Source organism: Saccostrea echinata, unplaced genomic scaffold, assembly GCF_033153115.1.
Source record: "Saccostrea echinata isolate AGI-Se365-2 ecotype Australia unplaced genomic scaffold, CSIRO_AGI_Sech_v1 ptg000007l, whole genome shotgun sequence".
In the NCBI taxonomy this organism is placed as follows: Eukaryota; Metazoa; Mollusca; class Bivalvia; order Ostreida; family Ostreidae; genus Saccostrea; species Saccostrea echinata.
Genome location: NW_026889756.1, coordinates 7,566,042 through 7,587,366, shown reverse-complemented (window position 1 = coordinate 7,587,366; position 21,325 = coordinate 7,566,042). Strand labels below are relative to the sequence as shown.

The 21,325-nt window shown below is 33.2% G+C and overlaps 1 protein-coding gene across 1 annotated transcript; it reads right to left on the bottom strand.

Annotated features, from left to right (window-relative positions):
- Window positions 1–2,699: 2,699 nt before the first annotated feature.
- Window positions 2,700–19,742, bottom strand: LOC133180874 (splicing factor YJU2-like). The gene is made up of 7 exons (XM_061315321.1): window positions 19,646–19,742; window positions 19,443–19,543; window positions 9,553–9,697; window positions 8,669–8,803; window positions 5,688–5,869; window positions 5,153–5,273; window positions 2,700–3,872 (listed from the first exon to the last, which is right to left on the bottom strand). The coding sequence occupies exons 1-7, from the start codon at window positions 19,667–19,669 to the stop codon at window positions 3,477–3,479; spliced, it is 1,104 nt and encodes a 367-aa protein (XP_061171305.1). The 5' UTR covers window positions 19,670–19,742; the 3' UTR covers window positions 2,700–3,476.
- Between the last annotated feature and the right edge of the window lie 1,583 nt (window positions 19,743–21,325).

The following is a 21,325-nucleotide window of genomic DNA, read 5'->3' as shown; positions in this document are numbered from 1 at the left end:
CTCTTTATATTGACCATTCAAAAAGCTTTACAATCTTATTATAGTCCAAAAATAATCAAGGTGAAATCCTTCTTTGCTATAAGCGACATGTAGCCAGTGTCAGGGCTAGGGTGTACATGAAATGCATGCAATAACGTAGATCAATTTTGAATCCACTGCCACGCTTAACTGATTGTAAAGAAAACGCTGTCAATGAGAGGTTTAAACGAAGAAGGTGAAGGCTAAGAATTTTTAAGTTCAATGTGGGAATTCTACTGGAGATATTTAACTTACTCAGGTAACAGAAACATCAGGGGGCTGTACTGGTAGATAGTCCTTAAACTACAATAGAGCAAGGCTTACAATGGAGAAATGTGTATTCAACAGCTGAACACCTCATCTCTGAGTAGTATCTCAAGACCATGGTACAATGGACTGTTGCTGACATGAAAGATTCTTTTTAGTGAAATGTTTAATTCTTTTTGAGACTAATTAGCCAGTTAAGCGAAAGCTTTCCTCACTTCTGAGCACAGTGTAGCCTTGGTGTGTACCAATAAAAGTTAATGTAACATTAATCTCAGAATCAAGTAAGAAATCCACTTATAATATCAAATAAAACCAAAAAAAACTTACCAGTAGTAAAGTTATTTTCCCTCTAAATATCCCCAGGTATGAAATATACATACACAGCTGCTGTCATTTATAATAACATATTCAATGTATAAATTGTGTGCCACCCTGAGGTTAACAAAAAAAGGGGAAAATCAATTTAAAATAATAGATGACAATATTAATTCTAGACTCGTTAATAACTGTTGAAACATCAACCCTTTATGCATTGTTTATAATAAACCAGGACAGTCCCCTTGCTTTATGTGTACCTGTGTACCTGAAATTTGTCTTTAAATCTAACCATCAATTGCTGAGACACTGTTAAACCATTAAAATATCAAGGACAATGTAAAATAAAATACACAATAAACATTGATTAAGCCAGGAACATTGGAATTATGTTGGAATTCATTGGAAGACACTAAAAAATTCATGTGAAAACTAACACCTATCAAAACATCACTGGTTTGTGGAGTGTGTGGTATTTTAGATTCTTGCTGCCTTTGTGTTATAGATCTAATTGTCCTGCAATCTATTCATAATTCAGTTCTTCTCATATTTCTCTCCATGTTCTCCCAAAACAAACTTCTCTTTTAAATGTCAGGAAAAAAAGCCTAAAGTATTGAATGGTTATTTAACGTTGTACCAGAGGGAATCTGCATATTATTATACGGTTCAGTTTCTGTTTTAAATAAGTAAAAGATAAATAAGCTTGGTTATTGATTTTGAACGGGACATATCTACTACTACTTAGTACTACTGCGTACGTTTAATGATTTTGTGTATTTAGTACGGGATATCTATACTACTATATGTAGTAGTACTTTACATTGATTATTGTTTTGTGCATTAGTACGGGACATATCCACGGACGAGACCAGGAAATGTATAAAAATCAATCAACGTAGACACCTGTTTAATAATTCACAGCACCATCTATCTCAACAAGCTCAAGGGAGGTTACTCACGACAAGTTAAAACCATTTCTAGGGAAATCAATTAATCACTTTATTAATTAAATCTGACAAGAGGCTCTCAATAAAACTGGATCTCTAAGCAGAGACAATAATTCATGTACACACACATACACACACAGCCTCAAACACACAACAAAAATAGAAAGAAAAAAAAAAGGAAGTGTCATCTTACATGCAGCTGCAGCTTGTAGGATTGAAGGAAGGGATATAACTCTGTGAGGACCAGTCTTTTCTGGTTTAATTAAAGATTACAATAGATAATCAACATCTGAAAATACAGGTACAGGGACATACATGTACACATGTAACTTGTGGTGTTGATCAAAGGGACATAACCCTGACCAAAGGTAGATAACTACTATCTCAAGTACATACTGCAGCTGTTCCTGGCAATGACTAGTTTCCCTGCTGGTGGTCACCTCTATAGAATTATAAGTCAGTGTCTACTGAAGCCAGACTCATTAACAGTTGTTCCTGACAATGACTAGTTCCCCTGCTGGTGGTCAACTCTATAGAATTATAAGCCAGTGTCTACTGAAGCCAGACTCATTAACAGGGCACTAATTACTACACACCCTACATCACAATCACTGCAGTTTAATTTCTCTCCATCACTATTACACACATATCTACATACATGTATTCCTTGTTACACAATGTGTTTACAAAATAAAACAAGGAAGTCCGATCAGGCTTATCTTAAGCTTCATCTCTTTCTACTGATGTGTTCTTTTCCTCACAATATCACCTCCTCATATTTCAAGGAAACAATGATTTTTAATGTACAGCAAAATAGAGATCAAGCGATTGTCAAGACTTGGACAAATCTGTAACATACATCAGGAAGTTAAATAGGACAAAATGTACTGATCAGATTTTTTTTGCAGAGGAAAGCTTTAAATACACTACACACATTTCTGAATAGGGGACTAGCTAGATTTCTTACTCTTGGCAACCAGTTAATTTCTGATATGAACATGATTAAGTGTACTGGATGCCTTACATTATTAATCATGCTAATTAAAGTTTATCTGGAATAATTAAATAATTTAAACTCAGTCTCACGCAAAACTTTCAAACTGACGAAAAAAAAATTATATGAAATTAATTAAAAAAAATGAAATAATGGGATGTTTTTTTAATTGATTTATTTCTATAGAGATATAGAATTGAGAAATAAATAAAGATGTTAATTATTCTGTCAACAGGCACATGTAACATACTTAACTTGACTAAATCTAAGAAATTAAAAAATGATAAAATCATTTCTCTCAGAACTCTGGAATACATACAATTTCTTACATAAAAAGAACTTCTAAACTTTATAAAACCACTTATTGTCACAATGTGTATCTTAAACACACTTCATTGGCTTTTTATTTATTTAAAATGTGTTAAATTTTGTTAAATATTTAAACACTGCTTTACAAATACATTAATTGTATATATATAAATGTGTAGGTTGAACCCCTGTAGCTTGATTAAGATATAAAGACACCATGTGACTTGGTTGTTGAACTTGTCACAGTTGTTGATTCTGCACTTAACCATATTAATCCTGAGAACTTGACACATCCAACTACGACCCTCCAACTTAAATGACTGTATGTAAGTAGTTCCTGGCTCTCGGTCATTAGTAACAATTACCAGAAGCAGAGCGAATGACTCTAACTATTTATGCTACAAAGTTCTAGACTCAAGTTCTCTCTTGATAAAAGAGAAACTCGACATGACATCACTGAATTCAATCTGAAATCATGAAAAATTAGTATTCAAGAGCTGTTGTTTTTTTTAAATCACTGTATTTACACTCCTCTCACTAGGTGTCACTGTCCGAGTAATTACCCAGCATGCCTAGTGCTGAGCTACTTCCTGTCTGTTTTCACTGAATGAATCAATCTTTTCTCACTAGGTGTCACTGTCCTCACTGTCTGAGTAATTACCCAGCATGCTTAGTGCTGAGGTACTTCCTGTCTGAGAGGAGCCTGATGAAGTAGTGGAATCCTTTAGATTCTTTTTTTCCTCTGTGTGTCCTGTCACCCTTTTTTCACCTTCTGATTCTCCTCCCAATCTCTGACCACAATCCGATGTCTCCCCAATCCCTTTTTCCTGCTTTGATTCAGCAGAGTTATCTCCCTTCTGACTGCTCTCTGATGTGTTCCTTGTTACAATATTTCCCTTTTTTCTGTTACTTTTAACCAGCTTCATTAGTGAGGCCTTGCTTCCTACTGATCCTATGCTTCTTTCCCACACGGCGGGTTTGGTTGTTTTACTGGTGCTCTGTTTACTGGTTCCCTCTTCATCCTACATCAAACATAAATATCAATCAAAATAAAAACAACTACTTCACATTAATGACTCATTTATGTTTCAGACCAAATTTAGAAAAGCAGTACATTCTGGTGAATTCATGCATACATCAATTAAATGAAATACATAGTCTTTTACATCTTCAGGGAATTTTTACTGGTAAACAAGTAGCTACATGTAAAATGTTTAACCCAAATACCCCTACAATCCCTCTTCATAGCTTCACATAATTCAATCTGCACAAATACAGTGAAAGCATATGACACTGGACCATCAGCCATAGCTGGCAAATTTAAGCTCAGTCGGAATTCTCTTTTGAGCAAACCAGACCTTATGTCCTATAAAGGTTTTAAATGTTATGTTTGATCTTTCATAGTTACTTACTAAAAATAGCGCTAGCTTTCCCAAGCTTCATTACGACATAAAGCATTATCATTTTGGTAATGGTTTTTTATTTCTCAGTGAATCTGAAATTTTTCTTACCAACATATTCTTATTAGAGCCTTGTTCTGGAGTTTAGATAACATGATTTTTTGAGGATTCGATCTATACCTCCATGTAAAACTCTTAACCCCTTATTGTGGGCACATCCCAAACCTAACTTTTAGGACATACTAAAAACAAAATTAATTTTACAGTATAAAAAGACTATTAGTTTTTGAATCCTTTGATGCCAGGGTTTTAAGATTTTTTAACAGTTCTACTCTTGTCTTCCTGTTTTCTTTTATTAGAGTGAAAGTGGAATACATTGCAATGTTTTTAATTTCACTATGTTTGCGATCAAATAATTTTCTATGAAAATTAAACGATCGTGAATATTATTGACATATAAATGAAGCATCTATTTATTTATACATTTTAAAATCCTGCTTTAAATCCTATCAGTAGAATAGTAAATAATTGAAAATTATCAGGAAACCTGAGCGCATGATTACAATGTCAGTTTAAAGTTAGTTTTTGTATCTATTTCTTCTTTCAACTTATTTGCCATAACTTTCTTTGCTTTTAAAGAATAATCTATCAAATAATGAATATGTAGTAAAGAGAAATGCAGTTAAAAGAAATTAAAACCACCGTGAAATGTACCAACATAGGAAATCATGAAATATTGGACATGTGAAATTAAAGACATTAACAGTACTATAGTATCTTTTCTTTGACGGGATCTGGTCTTTCACTAGAACAAAATATCCCACATTATCGTTTACTATTGCTTCTCTCATATTTTAAGTTTGGTCTTTCACTAATGTGTTAGGGTTTTCTCTCTTACTTACAAGCGTTAAAATATCTGTAGCTCTGACTGCATTGACTGGTCCTTTCTTAGCTGGTGGCCCCTCATTGTCCTCATCATGGAGTCGTTTAATGCTCTGACCATTCAACTCACCAAAAACAGCCCTAGGAATATAAGGTTAAAGGTCAGCCATACAATTATAAGGTTAAATGTCAGCCCTAGAAATACAAGGGTAAAGGTCAGCTTTGTAAAAAAGGGTTAATAAGGGTCTACATGTCAATTCAAATCAATAAAAAAAAACACCTCCCTTTTCGCATCCAATTCCCTCTCTCTCTCTCTTCCTCCCTCACTTACCTGATGTTTCTCCCTTTCTCACTTTGACCCCATGACCCCTGACCTCATTCTCTCTCTCTCTCTCTCTCTCTCTCTCTCTCTCTCTCTCTCTCTCTCTCTCTCTCTCTCTCTCTGATCCCCATGACCCCTGACCTGATTTCTCTCTTCCTATCCATTTGATCACCATGACCTCTGAAATTATTTCTCTCATTCTCTCTCTCTCTCTCTGACCCATGACCTCTGACCTGATTTCTTTCTCCTCCTCCTCTTCCTGTAATCTTTTAAGTTGTTTCTCGTACTCAGCGTGAAATTTCAGCATATCTTCGTGATCGACTTTAGCATGACGTGCATTCATATCCCGTAATTCTTCAAGTGTATCGATTTCTTCAATCTCTTTCCTGCTTGCCTTTGTTCTGTTCTCTAGAACCTAAAAATAGATCAGATGTCTGTGAAGTCAACGCAGCACTTATGACGAGTTTACTTATGATGGGTGTCTAAAAAAAAATAGGTTTCACTAAAATAAAACTTCCTTTCCAAATAAAATAAAAACTAAGCATTGAATTAAGGGGATGAAGGATACATGGTCACATGACTCTGTTTAACTACGTCATAGTCTCTGTTTATATAAGTGCAAAACTTGTATAGCATCAGTTCTTCTTTAATTTTTTGACAATTTTTTAACTTTAATTACCATCTTACATAAAAAAAATTAAAAAGTTTTAACATTCTTGTAAACATTAACAAATTATGAAAAAAGATTGATCCACTCCTCTGTTTCCCTAAACTGCACGTCCAACAAGTTGGTGACCTCATACACGATCTGTTAGTACAGCAAGATCATACTCGGTGAACTCAGGGGCGGTTCATAGTGCCGATATACAGGTCATAATCAGTATATGATGAAATATTTTGAGAAATGGGGAACACAAAAATTAATTTTGCATGGCTGATGACAGAAATCTCATGTAGGTATATCTTATTTCGCTTATTTAGCCTACTTGTGATGTCATAGTTGATTTTTCCCGTACTCGAGAAATGTAACATGACCTGTTTTTGTCATGCTTAAATGTCCTCTTTAACGATGTCCTGTGAAATAATGAGGTCAGCTTCATCATTCGAAATTTTTACAGTTAATCAATAATTTGAAGGATTTGCATTTCAACATAAATTAAAAAATATTGAATGATAGAATTTTTTGTAAATTACGTTTTTTATTGTTTAAGTTGTCTTAAAAATTGCGTAATTTTCCCTATCCAGATGCGGTGTGATAGACAAAACTTGCTTTTTCGAATTTTAAATCCTACTTGTACTCTGAAATATTTTAAAAGATACATGTCCATTTTGATATTTTTTATATATGCTTTAAAAATTCCATTATGGACAGAGTAATGAGCCCCGAAGCATGGAGAATTAAAACTCCACTTAGATACTGTAGGGCATAGTAGTTGTAAATCAATATCTCCAAAATAAGGTAAGAAACCTAATGATATAACTGCTTTAAGACATGTGGGACATACTTAATTAGAAATATACAAAATATGAAAAAAATTGAATGACAAGTATTTTTTCAGCCCAAGGTCCTTCTCCTCCTTAAGTATCTTGGATATTTTTGTTAAATGTAAATTAGGAGTAGGATGCTAATGACTTCAATATTTATATCTTTTTATCACCTTGCTAAGATCTAGACCTCCACATTTTTTTTTTTGTGAATGAGTTGCTAACCTTGACAAAATTTATTATTGATTGTATTAAATACACATACATGTACATGTAAATAATGCAGGAAAATGAAGGAAACAGTTACCCTTGTGCTATCTGAACACACTGAATGTTAATAGAGCTGGGACGATATATTTAGATATCAATAATATCGATTCTGTGTTAGGACGATATGCATATCGATACGTTTGAAGAAATATCACCAAAAAAAACCTGACTTATGTTTTTCTTTGTTTACTTAACATTTTGGGTTAAATATATAAAATAAATTATGCTAAATATAAATATGAAATTAACAACATTTGTGTAAAATAATTTTGTTTTACAACAGATATACATATTCTTTGAATAAATTATATTTATTTGTGAAGAAATGTTTTGTTCATTTCAATACAAAAAAAGACATTTTATAACCAATTAAACATATCGTGATACATATTGTATCCTAACCCTGATGGCTCAAATATCGTGATACGTATATATTAACTTAATACTACTTTAACATTAACTTATTAACTAGATAAAAATGCTTGTTCTTTTTGAGTAAAACAAATGTATCAAATGCTCAAATGACACCCTAAAAACTACATGCACAATGAACAACATTCCAGATTAAACAACATTTCAAACAATTGAATTTACTGGTCAAAGTTTACATCGTATTAGGCAAGATTTTCTAATACACAACATTTGTCTTGGACAAGTTTCACTGCATACTGAACCTCAATACAAATAAATTTTATCCTTGTTACAATCATTCTACCCCTTATCTGGAATTGTTCCTATTGCTATATACTAGTCACCTATCAAGGCAGACATACTGTAAACAGTATTTTCCCCCAACATTTTTGTCTTAATCTGAATCAGGTATTTTACAAGACAGTGTAATAACACAATGGTGCATAATAAATAGCGAGTGCAGAGAGCAGCACAAAGCGCTGCTCATAAAGCGAGCTCAATAGACTAACGTGTAAGAACAGAGGAAATTCGGAATGAAATCTGTACATACATCAAGCAAATTTTCTGGTGCAATATTCCCAGAATTCCTTCGCTACCAGGGTTCCATGCGAAATTATTACAAAACATACAAAAGACCAAGGATAATTGTTCCTTAAGAAGAGATACGTTTACTTTTACTTCTTTGCATAGAGCTTAAAAGAAACAAAAAATAATTTCATTTACTCAACAAAGTATTTCATTTATGATTGCACAAGACCCTGTAGTCTCATTCAACCAGACGTTCGGCTGTCTCCGTAAATTCTGACGTCATGTGACGTTACAGTCTAGACTGTGTCTCGTGTGGTTTGAAGTTTGAAGAGGTGGATCCATCAAAGTTACAAGTGTAAGCTGTGTAGGTTTTTGATGGTACAACTGGGCTCGCCCCAACGGTCACACCGTAGAACATATTACACGTGTTAATGAGGGGCATATACATGAAATACACAGATATCTGTGATGTAACACACACCTTGATGTAATACACAAGTATCTGTGATGTAATACACACCTTCATTGGGTTGTTCAGTTCCTCTTCTTCTTTGTCTTTGATTTCTTTTTCCGCCATTTGCCTTGCTAATTTTTCTGCCTCAAAGAGTCGTGTAGCGCCCGCCTCTAGAGTGTAATCCGTGTTCTCCAAGTCAGTCTAAAATACATAACTGAATCCTTAGTTTATTAGCCTAATAAATACTTTTAAGAATTAGTAAAAAGAAAAAAATCATTAATTTTATTTGATATCCACAAATGCACAATATTTACATAAAGACTTTTGACATACAGGACTCCAGATTCTTCTAAGTCCAAGGGACCATAGAAAAACTTGGAGAAATCAAGAGTTTGAGATTTCAAGAGTGCAGAAATTTCCATGTTACTTGATTGGTTTTGAAATTAAACTACATATTCACAACAGTGTAAAAAACATGTGTACAATAACAAGATAACAATGATAAAACTTTACATTTTGAATGTAAATATACAGATTGGGCTATAGATAATTCATTAAATATAGTAAATCTGTTAAGTAATTCTGTTCATCATATCGAGGGTTTCTTTTGACATGATTTCAAATTGGATTCCATAAAAATACATCATTTTCTACAGAATTCTGTTGTAGCCGTATAGTACAAAAAAGTAAATTTAAATCAATTATGACATCATAATGGATTGAGCACCAAAACTAAAGTCTAAACTCATTAATAACTAGATCTTGAACTTAAATGCAATTTCTGACACACAGCAGGGACACTCAAAGTAAAACTTTATACATTTACCTTAAATCTGATTTCTGATTTCTGACACACTTGGAGGGTGGACACTTGATGTAAAATTTTATTTTACCTTAAATGCGATTTCTGACACACAGCGGGGACACTTGATGTAAAATTTTATATTTACCTTAAATGCGATTTCTGACACACAGCGGGGACACTTGATGTAAAATCTGAAGATACGGAGTCCCAGGAAGAATTCATCCTCGACGTCCTCTTTACGCGAGTTAAACTTCTTCCCTTTATAAATGTACTCTCCACAATTATCACACCTGTAACCATGGTAACAGGACAAATGAAATACAAATATTATAAATGTACTCTCCACAATTATCACACCTGTAACCATGGTAACAGGACAAATGAAATACAAATATTATAAATGTACTCTCCACAATTATCACACCTGTAACCATGGTAACAGGACAAATGAAATACAAATATTATAAATGTACTCTCCACAATTATCACACCTGTAACCATGGTAACAGAACAAATAATATACAAATATTATAAATGTACTCTCCACAATTATCACACCTGTAACCATGGTAACAGGACAAATGAAATACAAATATTATAAATGTACTCTCCACAATTATCACACCTGTAACTCTCCACAATTATCACACCTGTAACCATGGTAACAGGACAAATGAAATACAAATATTATAAATGTACTCTCCACAACTATCACACCTGTAACCATGGTAACAGGACAAATGAAATACAAACATTATAAATGTACTCTCCACAATTATCACACCTGTAACCATGGTAACAGGACAAATGAAATACAAATATCAAATTGTTAATAGAAGAATTGCTATAGTCATCAACAGAATCTTCTATGATCTTGTCTTTTTATTGTTATAGCCTTTCCTCAAAAACAACTTGCATGTTTAACATTCTTTTGTAAAACTCAATAAACATTGGTCATGTATTCAAGGGGCCTAGACACAGGTAAATTGTCGTTTTGTTTCCATGTAAAAATTTCAATTTTTATTTTCAAAAAAACCATAAAATCCCTTTTGACCGCCACGGGTTTAGAAAATTGTGAATAGGGGGCGGTTATTTTGGTATTCTCTTTATATTATTTAATATGTCATATTTTAACTTCAAGAAATCTTTTTTAAAAAAAATAAATTCAGAGAACCACTAAATTATTGTCTAACTTTCCTTCAGCATAAGATAATCCACTCAAGTTATGCTCAATGATACATTTTTCCACCAAAAAAAAAAATTAGAGAATACACAAGGAGAAGAAATCATAGGTAACTTTCACTCTCAGAAATACATCAAGATTAAGTCATTGTAAGAAACTTTCCATTATAGGAAAACTTTACGTACTTTCGATACGATTCTTGTATTAGAGGCTTTCATATCTACAAAGATATTTGTAATCACAGGGGCCCTTATTGCCCAACAATTGAAAAAGGCCTACGGGGGCACTTATAGGGGGTGGGGCAGTTAAAAGGGATTTTATGGTAATCCCATTAAATAAATTGAACTTAATATATAAAATTTTTGAAGTTCAATGACAGTGATGTTCTTCATAACATCGACACGTCAAACACCTGTGGCTGCAAACAGGGCAGGAGCTCTATAATTGTTAATTTTTACGTTTTAACGGGTGTGTTCAATCACTTTGCATACATCACTAAGCACAGACTGACAAGTGAGATGATTTTGCTTTCTCACATATCTACTTTGAATAATCTGGATTATAGTTTCAATGTTTTTCATTTACACACAACAAATTTTCCACTTTTCTTAACTGTAAAAGATACAGCTTACTTCGCAAAAATGCAAGGATGTGTGTCAATCTGACCTGTCCTAAAATTCGTAGTTTAATAATAGCGAAGCTCCTCTCACGAAAGAGAGCTCAATAAACTAATGAGTAAGAACAGACGAAATTCGGAATGAAATCTGTACAATCGTCAGGCAAATTTTCTTGTGCAATATTCCCAGAATTCCTTCGCTACTTGGATACCATGCGAAATTATTTCAAAACATACAAATTAAAGACCAAGGATAATTGTTCCTTACCAAGAGATATGTTTACTTTTCTTTCTATGCAGAGAGCTTAAAAGAAACAAAAATTAATTGCATCTACTCTACAATGTATTTCATTAAATATGGCACAAGACCTGTAGTCTTGTTCAACCAGACACTCGGCTGTCTCCTTAAATTCTGATGTCATGTGTCGTCACAGTCTAGACTGTGTCTCATGCGGTTTGAAGTTTGAAGAGACAGATCAACGTTACAAGTGTAAGCTGTGTATGGGCAACTGCGCTTGCCCCAACAGTCACACCGTAAAACATATTATTTTGGTGTGAAAAGCTCTAGCAACATAAAAGTTATGAAATTATTACGCTGAAAATTCTTGAAAATATTAACAGTAACTTCAAATCTGTGTCCAAGCCCCTTTAACAGGTTAGGACCACTCGCCTGAATGGGATATAATAGCCCATTTGGGACATAATATCCACTGCACTGTAAATTTAAATCCCATTTGGGCGGGTCCTTCGGATGAGACCTTAAAAACCGAGGCCCCATGTCACGGCAGGCCTTGGCACAATTAAGATCCCTCACTGCTCAATGGCCCTGAGTGCCGAGTAAAGGTCTAAATTTGAAGCCCTTCACCGATATATGGTGACGTCTCTATGAGTGAAAAATTCTCGAATGGGATGTAAAACAACACACAATCAATCAATCAATCATATCCTATTTGGGATATTATATCCTCAATGGGCTATTATATCCCATTTGGGCGAGTGATCTCAACCTGTTTAAAACCATGACTTCAAATTACATTCTTATATATCTGTGCCCTAAAGGTATAGGCATTCATTTGCCCAGGTGCAGTGAAGTGTGACCTGTGCTGCACATGCACATCAAAGTTATACTAAGTATAAATGTCTCTCGTTAAAACCAGTAAATATATCGTAAATTTACAGTTTCTGGTCGGCTGGACAGTGAATTATTTCATCACTCATAGAACAATGTACTATAGATAGAAAGTTCTATCATTAAAATGATATTGTCCTACGGGCCCGGTTTAACGATAGAATCTGTTCCATGCATTGACAATGTAGCAAAATAAACACATGTGATAACTCGAACTCAGTGCATTTACTTAGTAACTATGATCAATCCATCCAGAGAATTCCGAATGTCAACATGGTTTGTAAATTTGAACGAGAAAAAATGTTGAGAAAATTAATTAGTTGAATTTTCATCTTTATATGGATTATTTTTTCGGTTTAAAGACATATACAATCTCAAAAAGGTTTGTTATGATTAATTTGGTAGTTATTTTCAATGCAACCCTTTTGTATTCTTTGTAGCTGGAATGAATTTTGTTATATGCATTTATGCCTTATATTTTAAATGTAATGTTGTTATAAATGTTTTCATACATATATTTGTATAGTGTCTTATCCCCCATATCATATGTTTATATTTACAAACCTTCTCAGATAATAGCACGTGTTGCTTCAAATCTTTACGGGTAAATGTTTACGTTTGATGATCTAAATTCTCATTGGCTATCAATACTGAAGTTAACCTTTTGGGTGTTACTAATTTCAGTCAAAGTTCATACCCTTGGGGTGTATTCACTAGATTTCAAGTTAAAGATTCTATTGTTTCCAAAGAGTATATAAACCCGTATAACTGTTAGACACGTGGGGAATCTTGGAAAGCATTAATTTGCTGTAAGTTCTCTCACTTTAATAAAGGTTTATTAGGTATTTAACAGGTTGCACCCTTAGAAATTATGTTATTAAGATATTAGTCATTTTGACTAAATTGTCGTCGTCTATTGCTCCTGTTAAATTTATTAGGCCATAATTCTAAAAGCTAGGAGATAGGTTTTAAGGTATTCTTAAATAAATAAGGGGTTTTTCTAAATTACCATAGGCCTTTTCCCCCAGCTAGGTTTGGCTAGCGTTTCCGTACTCTAGGTTGGGGGTGGTTTTTATTCAGGTTTTTAGGATTTTTCTACAAGGCAGGAATTTACAGTTGTTATTTTTTTTTAATATTATTTTTTTTTCATTTGTCTATACAAAGGTTAAAAAATTTTGTTGTTTATTGGAACTGGTAACCAGGTTTTTTCATTACAATTGACATGAGGTGTTGAAATAAGGTACAAATAAGCTCGGAAATAAGACCAAGCAGAATCTCAAATCAAAATAGGAACCTGGGAAATAATAAACATGAAAATATAGGAGAGTGTACAAAACTATTCTAGAACCACTAACGAAAATGGTGTTCTAAGGTTTACTCCTATAGATAGTTTTCATATGACGTATTTTCTCTCTGAATTATTTCCCTTGGCCACCATCTTGGTGGTCAACCTGGTAATTTTTCCTCTTTGTCTTACCAAATTTAAGAGGGTGTAGTAGAAATATTTGGAGGAAAATCTTTATGGAATAAAAATTATGAAAAAAAAGGAGGCTTTATCAAATGTATATTTTTTAGAAAAACAATGCTTCCTACCCCACAATGGCCAGTATAAAAAGTTAATGTTGGTTGAATAATGAATGAATATGAGCATGTCGACCTCCAATATGGCTGCCAACGGGAAATAACTCTTGATAATTTGGGCCTACTGACAACTATCTATTACATTCTTCAAAATCATTTCGGAGCTGATCCGCTCAGATTTGCTACATTGCAAGTATATGGGACGCAGAACTCCAGATAATTTTTTACCACAAAGTGTATTTACTCCCTGATTTTGAAATCAATGCAGATTTTGCTTTTCAGCAAAATAATCAAAGAGTATTATGTTAATCAATTGCTCTTTTGACATCTAATGTTGGACAGTGTTCAGAAATGGAGGCGGGAATGTTCGAGTAACCCCCGTATTACGTTTTCAACAAGATTTTTAGCTTGTTATCGATATAAGTGTTTTTGAAAGAGGAATATAAAAGAAATGTTAGTTTCTGCATTTATCAATTAGGTTAATGAAATTTTTAAAATTTTGTCAGCTTTAAGTTATAACTGAGAAACATTTCCGCAGCTAGGTTAAGGACGCCCATGAAACATACCCCTTAATATATTCAGGGAAAATGAATACAATTTTAATATTTTTTTTAACAGCATTAGTTTTGATAAATGTGATTTGTGGTGTTTGCACTTGTATATATCGGGTCTCTGCTGAGTTCGGCCAAAGCAACATCGCTTACATCAGCTGTTTGTCACGTGACAGTTTTAAAATTAGAACATATATGTACTTCTACAAAGATCGTAAAAGTTCAACGATATAAGGGCATTTTTACGCTACAAAATTTATTCTGTTTTCTTTGAGACAAATTCCTTAACACGAAAAGTGCTGGGAGCAACTTCCTCATGCTCGGGAATTGTTTAAAATTTAGCCTTCTTTCTATAAACTCCAGTCAAAAATGTTACATTACGGAATAAACCAACAATGCACAACCGGCTCCCAGCACTTTTCAGAATAGTAGAAATAATAGCTATATGTGTTTAAAAATTCAGATTTTATAGTGCAGCGGATATCGTTGAACTTTTGATATTTTCGAGGGGCTTGACCTGTCATTCTAACACGTTATTGTACAAATGTGCTCCCTACGGCTTTATATAAAGTCTACACATTATCAATTTAGTTTGACAATAAAATGTGGATTAATATATTTCAGAATTTTTCTCTCTTTTGGTCTAACTACGCGTGTTTCGTATTTATTTTTATTTCTATAAGCTACGATAAAAGCTTGATCCACGCCTCAAGTACAGAGAAATTGCGTGTCAAACTAAGAAATGACGTCATCTCAGTAAGTACAGCGAGATCAAGCTGGCTTTCATTCTACACATGCTAAGTGCTATTATGGCAAGATAGGTTGCACATCCATTTATCTTTATAATATTTATGATAAACGAAAGTATTTAGTGTGTTTTAAAAAGAACTTATAGTATTTTTTCATCGAGATTCATTTGTATTGTTTTAACGTGACGTCATGATAGCTTTACCGAACCTCTGCATAGGCTGACGTATATATGGGAGTCCTTAACCTAGCTGCGTCGTTTTTTTTTTCACGAGAAAGACCATACGATAGGCAAAGTTACCACGGGCACGCTGAACTCCATTTAAGACTAGGCATATATCAATCGTAGCAAGAGTTACCTAGACCTTTGGCCAAATAAAATTAATCTTTGGATTCTAATCCCCACCTGCCCCTCTCAAAATATCCAGCCCCGTTGTTTTCCATGCTGTTCGTTTGTTTGTTTTTTAATCAAAAATATATACTAGGTATAGAGGTAAAAGTTTTAGAGTTACTCCACGTTTGCATTAAAAGTCGCGTGGTGCTATTTATAGCACAAGAGCAAGTGAAAATACTATAGATGATATTGTTGCTACAGAAAATGGTTTATATACAAGAACTGTTTAATAAACAGTGATAAAGAATAAATTACACACAACGCATGTTCAATTTTGCCCAATTTTGACAATATCACCTGTACGCGTCAAAAACGAAAATTTGGATGTTATATGAACAGTGGAAATCTGTGATATTTTCAGACAAAGTACGAGTATTTAATATTCAAATCTTTCTCTCGAACTGGAAGTCGGTCTAGGTTATTCCAAATACGCTTAATCAAAATTTCCTTCTGATAAAAATTCAAACACTGAGCTGACTTCAATTCACATAATGAGTTAAAATCCAATCCATTGTACTTTCGTAGTGTAATGCTTATTTATGATTGCTAATGCGTAAATGTACGCCTTGTTTTAAATCTTAATGCGTATTTTGAAAAATTCAATGCATATTTCTGCAAATACGCACCTTATCTGGAGCTCTGGGGACATATTCTAACTGTGGCGAGGACTTGTCTCGACAAAGTTAGATTTAAGAGGCAGTCCACTGAAAAACCAGGCAGTATTGTATTAATAGGCGGCACATCGAATGTGAGGAATATTTGATATTTTATTAAAAACAATATCAATGTAGCCCAAAAGGAATAATGTAATTGAAGATTTGTTTGATAATTGCTTATTTAGTAAAATATCCTTGTGTTTTGTGTTTTTGAATGCCCCTATATAAACCATTGAATGTAGGTCAGAAACAAAGAACTGTAATTTCTAATACATTTTTAACAGGACTATAATTCACATTTAACTAAATCTAGAAATATTTCAAATTTTTGTATAAAAAATAAAATCGGTGGGAAAAACACTTTTGATAGTAGTTTTCTGGCAAAATATAAGGACGTTTTTATGAAATTTTGCGATGCAAGAGTTATCTCCCGTGGCATCGGTAAATCTGCTCAACACCTTTTTATCGGAATCCTGGTGAAATATTTAGAATCGATACACTAAAGAAAATAATTAAACAAAAAACTAAATAATTTATTTTCAAAATATAATTCATTTTCACCTCCAGACGTAATATTTAGATTAAAATTGGCTCTATTATTCAGGTTGAATCCACGTTTCCATTGATGTATCAGTGACGTCATATACCTGACTAATATTGCGTCACAATGAAATAGTTACAAGTTTCCAGAGAAGTTTGTAAATTCTTTGCGTAAAAGATTTTAAAAAAAAATTCTCTTTTTCTGTTTAATTACTCTTCAGAGTGCATTATTCTAAATGTTAAATAATATTTTAATATCCAAATGTATTTTATACACGGGCGGCGTCTCAGCTAGATGACGTTTTGATAAGTAATTTTATACATGTCTGAGAACTAATTTTTTTTTAACTGATTTACTAGGATATGCGTAAAAATAATTAATGAAGTGTTTATCATGAACATTTCTTATAAAATTGGGAATCAATGATGAATGTTTTAGATTTACGCAATACTTAATTCAACGAAGTTGAAATGTTTACTTCATGATATTTGTAAAAACTTAAATATATTTATCTATGCAGTCAAATCAAAATAAACAATCCGAAGTACGATTAAAAATGAAAAAAAAACCTGAAAAATAAGTTATAAAAATATAAGTATTGAGTTAAACTACTGCTGAACTCCCCACTATAATTTGGCTCTAAAACGGAAGATGGTTTAGTGAAACATTTCTGGTTTTTTTTTTTATTTTACTTATTTATTTTTTTAATTTGGCGATTGAAACAATCACACACTCACATTTAATATGGAGTTTAAACATGTGACTATGTTGGCCAATTCTAAAATGTTTTCACGTTCATGAAACCAATTTTTAAAAATAATGATGTCATGACACACCCCCCCCCCCCCCCCTGCTTTTGCTTGCGATTTATCGGCTCTTGAATAATGATACTATATATGAAAGAACTTATTTTCTTATTTATATAAAATCAAATTATGTAAAAGAGGAAAAGGCTTTACAGATGACAGGTAAGATTTTGTTTGTTTGTTTGTTTGTTGTTTAACGTCCCTCTCGAGAATTTTTCACCCATATGGAGACGCCACCACTTGCCGGTGGAGAGCTGCAAATTTTGTCCTGTGCTCGGCACTTACGGCCATTGAGCAGTGAGGGATCTTTATCGTGCCAGCACCTACTGCGACAAGGAACCTCGGTTTATACGGTCTCATCCGAAGGACCTGTCTCCACGTCCCACAGTGGGATTCGAACCTGCGACGTAAGGATCAACTCCTTACTTCGCGACTCTAGAGCAGACGCTCTAACCACTGCGCCACGCGGGCGACGACAGGTAAGAAAAAACTTGGATAAAGTCGAGACTGTACACATAAAAATATTTCCTGTATTTAGGCAAGTTTAATTTCGCCACAGATAGAATTTACTCTTTAATTCCTGAGGAAATAAAAAATAAATTTTACTTGGAAATAAGATAAATAATAAAGCTAGAAAGCTGTCTGCTCTCATTTGTTGCATAATGCATGTACAAATACTTTTTTTAAATACCGAGTATCTATTAAAAATTCAATCAGATGTTTTACATGTAATCTTCATGTACGTAAAAGACATTAGTCATTTAAATAATATATAAATTTGAATCTATGGTTACACTCATTTAAAAACAGTTAACTGACTGAAAAGAAATAAAAGACAAGCATATTTTTCTGATAAATTAAAATGAAGAGCCAAATTTAGGAAATGTTTCTAAATTTACAGTAAAAACCGATCCCGATCCGATCGAAAATAATGCAAAATTAACAAATTTATCAAACTAAAGGCACCTGCCACCTATATAACATGTTAAAAAATAAAGTAAATTTTTACTCATATTACAACAAAAGAGCCAAATTTAACATCACAATTATAGTATTTTTTTCTTTATATAATTCCGGTCGGGATCGGTTTCATTTGGGAAAATTAAAAAAAAAAAAAAAGGGTAAATTTGACTCCTTTTATTTCTTTCAATATACCTGTTCCCACTGATTTTATTGAGTGATTCAAAAGTTTGTACTTCGTATTCATAATAACATAAGAAAAAAAATCTGTCCTTGTAATGTATTGGGTTTTATAACGTAATGAAAATTGGATACTGAATTCAAAAAGTTACTTGCTTAACTCAAATTTGGACCATATAATTTTTTCTAAAGAAGTATAAATTGGAGGCTTATTCATTAATAATATAAAAGATAAGAGTCTATGCTATAAATAATATTCATCGACACATCCAGCTTTTGAGTATCTGTTACATATAAAACAAAATAAAAACTTAGTAATTATTTTTACCCTTATGTTGACCTTTTTGCACTTAAAATTAAGCATTTACCAAAAATAGGACTAGAGGAGCACTAAAAAATTTTTTCATGTTGTCATGTGTAAACAAGTGCTTTAATAAGTCTACATGCAAAAAATAATTAAAATCCATGACATGCGATGTGCCACCCATTGCCTGGTTTTTCGGTGGACTGCCTCTTAATTCTAACTAAATTTACTGTACAATGATGTGCCCAACTGTCCTACAGAATTTCTAACCTGGGGTACTCAACATGCTCAAAGTTTACTTAGTGTAAATGTTACTCAGTATTCTGTACACAGACACTGTATTTATTACAGAAATCTTTATCCTTTAGTTTATTCTACAGGACATACCTCATGTTCATTGGTGCCATTATCCTGATGTTAAACGGTCGGTTTTTCTGTGTTTTCATTTTTGGAATGTTCGAAGGGTCAAAATCTGGTGGATAGTATTTCTGTTACGAATAAACAAAAAAATATGTTGATCAAACTATATGTCCTATATGTAAAACAAAATATTTGAATATTATAGAATACGAAAGTTATTGTTAACTTACGTTCAAAACCTTCCTCTCTGACATTTTAAAAACAGTATTGGATTGTCGATTCGACGATCGGAAATGGTAGAAAACAAACTTAGAGAACTCAGTCGAATTTTATTCGATCACGAAAACATTATATTTAGACTAGTACCCTAACATTCTGTTCATCGCAGCGAGAGGAATAAAGGGCAGAAAACCAGTACAATATTTAAATAATACGTTCTATAAATTAGTCGCGGAAAAACCTTGTTGAATGATTTTTCCGTTAGTTAATTTTATCTTAACCCTTGACTTATATTAAACACTTAGTGCAAGACTTTAAAACAACCGTTAGGGGTTGGCCATTTGATTGGGGGGGGGGGGGGAGGGGAGGCACGGGTTACTATTTTTTGTCGACTCACATTATTTATTTTCATGCTCTAGCAGGACAGCAGAATATATATTTCCAAGATGATCAGATTTCTTTTTCAGGCCCGTATAACGCGGGGGGGGGGGGGGGGCACTTTTTTTTCTGAGTATAGTATTTAGCTATAGTAAATTTTCTTTAGATGCTGGTGCCCCCCCCCCCCATTTTGATGTTGTAAGTTCGAGGCACTGGCAAATTCCAGTATTTGGACAATAAATAATTTTTTTTTATTTGTTTGTTTGTTTGGTTTGTTTTTGTTTGTTTGTTTGTTTGTTTTTGTTTTTGTTTTGTTTGTTTTGTTTTGTTTTTTTTTTGTTTTCTTTTTTTTTTGGGGGGGGGGGGTTTGCTTGTGAGTTTTTTTGTGTTTTTTTTGTGTGGGGGGGTGGGGGTGGGGTGGGGGAGTTGTCCCCCCTCTCCCCTCTTATAAAATTGTTAATTGCTACAGGCCTGTTTTTGACAGATTACCTTTTTCCTTCCCTCTTAAAAGTTGACAAGCAAAAAAGAAAGAAAGAAAGAAGAATAAGGAAAATCTGCTCAAACCCGCAAACTCGCTATTTCATGGATGGGGGAGGGTTACATGGACTTTATTCAAGGTCAAATTATTATTGTCTTTGAAGTGGAGGACAGCTAGATTATCTATTTTCAACATTTTATTACCCAGTATTTATTAATTTTTCCTGTTTGTTTGGGGCATGTAAAGAGATTATAATACATGTAATAAATTGAGTTAATTTATCTCTTTACCCCTATATGGTTGTTTTACTTATTTTTTATTCACTTTAATTATACTAGTTAAAACTATGAAATATTTGGAATTATGCCAATTCATCAGATTAAAATGTAACCTAAAACACACTCCTTTTTATTGTAGGAATCACTTTGAATGATACTGGTATTATTTATTGTGGCGGGGGAGGGGCCGGGGTCCTTTCACAAGCACCTGTTGTGGTTTGTGTCCAAGAAAATAACAGTGTACCTAATTGCACAGGACGGATTAATCTAAATAACATCTTAATTATAACTCATTTACTGTATTACATTTATGGTATTGCATTTATTGTATTACATTTATGGTATTGCATTTACTCTATTACATTTATGGTTCTACATTTATTATATGCATATAGAAGAACATTGCCATTTCTTGTTGAAATGTTACCTTAAATCATAATTGGACTTACTGTATTAGTAACCCTAACCCTGACTTAATAATACAACAACTGGTCACTGTTCTTTGTAATTAAAAAATACATTTTTACTGAAATTGATTATGCTACATTTTATAGGCA

Coding starts and splice junctions, on each gene's coding strand:
- LOC133180874 (XM_061315321.1), bottom strand. CDS start 19,669: ATGTCAGAGAGGAAGGTTTTGAAC. Junction 19,544..19,645: donor CAGAGAGGAAGGTTTTGAAC/GTAAGTTAACAA, acceptor TATTCGTAACAG/AAATACTATCCACCAGATTT. Junction 5,870..8,668: donor AACTGAACAACCCAATGAAG/GTGTGTATTACA, acceptor ATCTATTTTTAG/GTTCTAGAGAACAGAACAAA.